The 4,619-nt window shown below is 31.0% G+C and overlaps 1 protein-coding gene across 1 annotated transcript; it reads right to left on the reverse strand.

The window, feature by feature from the left end:
• Nucleotides 1–1,976: 1,976 nt before the first annotated feature.
• Prosbeta6 (proteasome beta6 subunit) lies at nt 1,977–2,939 on the reverse strand. The gene is made up of 2 exons (XM_075307829.1): nt 2,737–2,939; nt 1,977–2,684 (listed from the first exon to the last, which is right to left on the reverse strand). The coding sequence occupies exons 1-2, from the start codon at nt 2,823–2,825 to the stop codon at nt 2,066–2,068; spliced, it is 708 nt and encodes a 235-aa protein (XP_075163944.1). The 5' UTR covers nt 2,826–2,939; the 3' UTR covers nt 1,977–2,065.
• Between the last annotated feature and the right edge of the window lie 1,680 nt (nt 2,940–4,619).

A 4,619-nucleotide genomic window follows, 5' to 3' on the forward strand; every position in this document is an offset into this window, starting at 1 on the left:
ATATATATATATATATATATATATATATATATATATATATATATATATATATATATATATATATATATATATATATATATATATATATATATATATATATATATATATATATATATATATATATATATATATATATATATATATATATATATATATATATATATATATATATATATATATATATATATATATATATATATATATATATATATATATATATATATATATATATATATATATATATATATATATATATATATATATATATATATATATATATATATATATATATATATATATATATATATATATGGGAGCTATATCTAAATCTGAACCGATGTCAACCAAATTTGGCACGCATAGTTACAATGCTAATTCTACTCCCTATATATATATATATATATATATATATATATATATATATATATATATATATATATATATATATATATATATATATATATATATATATATATATATATATATATATATATATATATATATATATATATATATATATATATATATATATATATAGTATTTGACCAAAAATCTGAATATTTATCGAATTGAGGCATAACAGCAAACAAAATGTTTGCTGATCGTATTTAGGAGCTTGTAAGTATATTACAGAGCAAAAATATACCAAAAACTACTTTTGGTTCTTAAATATGCTTTGGCGAAAATTGTATAACCTAAAAATTGTATAAATTGTTGTTCATTACGCCCTGAAGTACAAAAATATAACAGCAGACATCTACTGCTGTTTTTAGCAGACTTTTTTCTATGAGTGTATGTATTTGGGACAAACCTTTATATAGCACCCAACATATTTGACGGATGTGATATGGTATCGAAAATTTAGATCTACAAAGAGGTGCAGGGTATAATATAGTCGGCCCCGCCCGACTTTACACTTTCCTTACTTGTTTATAAATCGGGTTTTGACATTTTGATTTGTACATAAAGTGAAATTCTTTGACTTTTTGATTTTTACAAAAAGTAAAAATTCTATCAGAAACCCACTTTCCTATAGCAATACCAATAGCTACATGTAATTGCTACGTTTTAATGCTCATAGAGGAAACCTTGGATGACGGTAAGTCATTATTACCAAACATATGGCATTTCTGTTGGTAAGGCACAAATGCTTTTTGTAAATAATTTTTCATCTCAACACTTACACCGTTTTTGGGGCGATTCCTATTGTTCCGAAAACTAAGGAATTCTATCAAGTTATTAAAAAAATTCAGAGCAATCTTCTGTAGCTATTCCACGAGAATATCATCACCTTTATACAATTTGAAAAAAAAAAAAGTTATAGTAACTACCTTTTAACCTTCGGTTTGGCCATTCAAATCCCATAATCACGCAACTGAATCCAGAGATCAGTAAGTGAGCCAACAATCAGACGCGGAACACGTGGTTGCATCACATGAATCAATGTGATATAGGTTCACACATAGGAATGATGTCAAGAACAGTAACTTAGGTCACCTTTGGGTGTATCTGACCCGAAGTGGGCACCAAATTTCCCAAGAGTAATATAGTAATAACACCCATACAGCGCTTGCACCTGGATTTATCGAGAGTTGTGTACCAGTAATATAGTTTATTGGACCGTTGGGCTTATTATATTACTGTGTGAAATAAATGAAATGAAAATTTGTATTTGTAATTACCCATTACACTCCCACCTCTCAACATTCATGGCACTACTCTACCCGAGCTTGCTGAAGAATTTTACAGATCTTTGCCATATACATGAATTAGTATGACATCAGGGATAGTACTATCATCTGTATATTACAGAATATCAGAAAATGAAATGTCGATAATACACCAAATGCAAGGAATAAGTCAGACAAATGCAGATAAATCCTAGATTTCAAAAAATATATAATGCGAGTGTTCCATTTAGTTTTTAGTAGCATTATATAAATGAGTAAAACTCCCTACAAATGTATACTAGCCCGTTTTACAAAACATATCTCCGTTTATTTTATAAACTTTCCATATACTAAGGATTTACAAGAAATTTCTTAAATACAAATTCGCATATTTTCTAATCTTTTCTCAATGGTACTTCCTTAACTTCAATGCCATCTTTAGTGATGATATTAATCATAACAGCATCTCCGGTATAGATGTCACGTTCTGCAGCAGAAATGAAAGTATCTGTGGCTATGGCAATAGCACGTTCTTTTGATATTTTTGGGACTTCGCCGCCCTCCAATACCATATTTTTAAAACCGATTTGGTTGTCCAAAACTGGTTGCAACAAAGCACCGGCGCTACCACCAGCTCTATACGTAGTACGCTCACAATGGCCAATGGGATCGTAAGAGTAAACAACACCTTTTCCTTCATTGTCCAAACCGGCCAAAACGTTGGAAACATAATAGGGGAAGAAACGTTTGTTGTACATCATGATCGACAGCAGCTGGGCTAAGGCATCAGTGGACATGGTCTTCAGATGAGTATGTTCATACATTTGCATACGCGCTCTGAGTAAAGCCGTTAGGGCCAAGGTATCACACCAACAGCCAGTGGAACCTAGTACCGTCTTAGAGCTCAATTGGAACAATTTGTTTTGTTTGCGAGTATGAATGGAATAACCACTGCTGAGACGAGTGTCTGCAGCAATCACCACATAATCATCACCACCTATAGCGACGATGGATCTACAATAGAATGGATAAAGTAAGCACTACATATGCAAAACCTCGTACTTACCCTCCATTGGATTCGTATGGTGAGAAATCCTGATGCTGGGCACCGGGAACTTTGTAGTCGGGAAATTGTTCCACACCAAGAAAATTCATTCTGCAAAAGTTTTCCAAAATTATTTATTTACTTAAATTTGCAATAATGAATTGCTAGTTTTCGGTCGGTTTTTACTGATGGCAGAATGACAAACGAATTTTGTTTGAAGCAGCGTTGTATAAAATTGGTACCAAATCGAAAATGTCAAACACCCACCTTTACGAAAAGCGTGATTATTGACAAACGGTCCTAATGGTGCCTTCTCACACATGTGTGAAAATATATCTGAAAACCATATCATATTGAACAATACTAAGTTTCAAACGCTTTCGTTATATTTAAATAATTTTAAAAAAAATTTTAAGAGTCTATGGTAGTAATAGAGATAAAATCGATTTTTGAAATGCTCGCAAGTTTAGATCATATACCGCCTAGGTTTGTTTCCAGATTTATAATGAGACCCGTAGGTGTCAAGAAGTCCACAAAATGGTGTACCTCATTCACATTACACTTCCAAAATCCACTTTACACAGATTTGAAATGTCATTTGCCTTATAAAAAAGGGATTTCAAATCTACTTTTAGTAGATTTTGAGCCTAATGTGTATGGCCTATTAAGGCCGGTATGAACCTCTAGCGAAATTTTCAGCAAAAATTTATTTAAGTCTACAACAAAAAATCAGGACTGTGTACACAAATTTTAAACCAGCTAATCGCTTTTAAAAATTGTTAATATATGTTCCAAATATTCCTCAAATAAATTGTTTATTATTTACATACCTTTTAAAACTTTTACGCACACAATGATTGTAATAAATTAAACGTTTGCTGCCAAAATGTGCTTTTGACAACCCTGTTATTTTCATTAGAGGTGCGTACCAGCTTACGAAATTGAACGCTACCGAAAATTTCGTTAGCATAAATAGCAATGTATTTCTTATGGGAATGAAATTTTTCGCTAGAGGTGCATACCGGCCTTTAAGGTGAGTACTATGTTCGGTTTTTTCACCAAAACACTAAATTAAAAGTACAAATATATTTATGAAGACGATTATATTTTGATCGATTCTTGCCAAATAATGGATGGAAAAGATTCAAGGAATTGATAGCAAATAATTTTATATTTCTAAACTAGTTAATTAAAAAAAGTAACCGTGAAAACAAGTTGGTTTTCAGCTTGAAAACTGAACATAGTACTCAGCTTTAGGGTAAATAAAAGTGGATACTTTAGGAATCGCCAACTGTGGTGTGATTTACTCAAAAAAAAATTAAAGTATTCTACTATCTCTATTGTTAGAAGAGCCATTTTTATATTTTGTGAAACGCCATAAATTATTAACAAAAAAAAAAAAAAAAAAAATAGTGCGCTTTACAGACTATCTGTTATTCCGGACGACAGTACTCGTGTCGAACATATCCCATATATTGTGCACATTATAAGTTAAGTCCGAAGGCATAATCGATACTGCTGCATGTTTATGGGATCGATAACACATTTACCGATTATTTAGTCATCGCCGACAAGTCGTATCGATCCGACACATTATAAGATTCTTTACAAACACCGAAATTCCGTCCGGAATAACTGATAGTCTGTAAAGCGCATTGGAAACTAGAAATTCACATTTACTCGAAATTCACATATATGCAATCTATGACCAAATAATTACCGCGAGCGCAAAGGGAAAAAATGTTTATGTTATTTTCACATGTCCATGTTCTTAAAAGCCTTTGTTTATTCTTTTTTTTATATGAAACTTATTTCAATATTTTGACATATCCCAATAAACACAGGATGAGCGTTTTTCAAATGCAACAACTTTTCAGTTTGAGGGTAAATATAATTTTCAACAT

Source organism: Haematobia irritans, chromosome 4, assembly GCF_050003625.1.
Source record: "Haematobia irritans isolate KBUSLIRL chromosome 4, ASM5000362v1, whole genome shotgun sequence".
NCBI lineage: Eukaryota > Metazoa > Arthropoda > Insecta > Diptera > Muscidae > Haematobia > Haematobia irritans.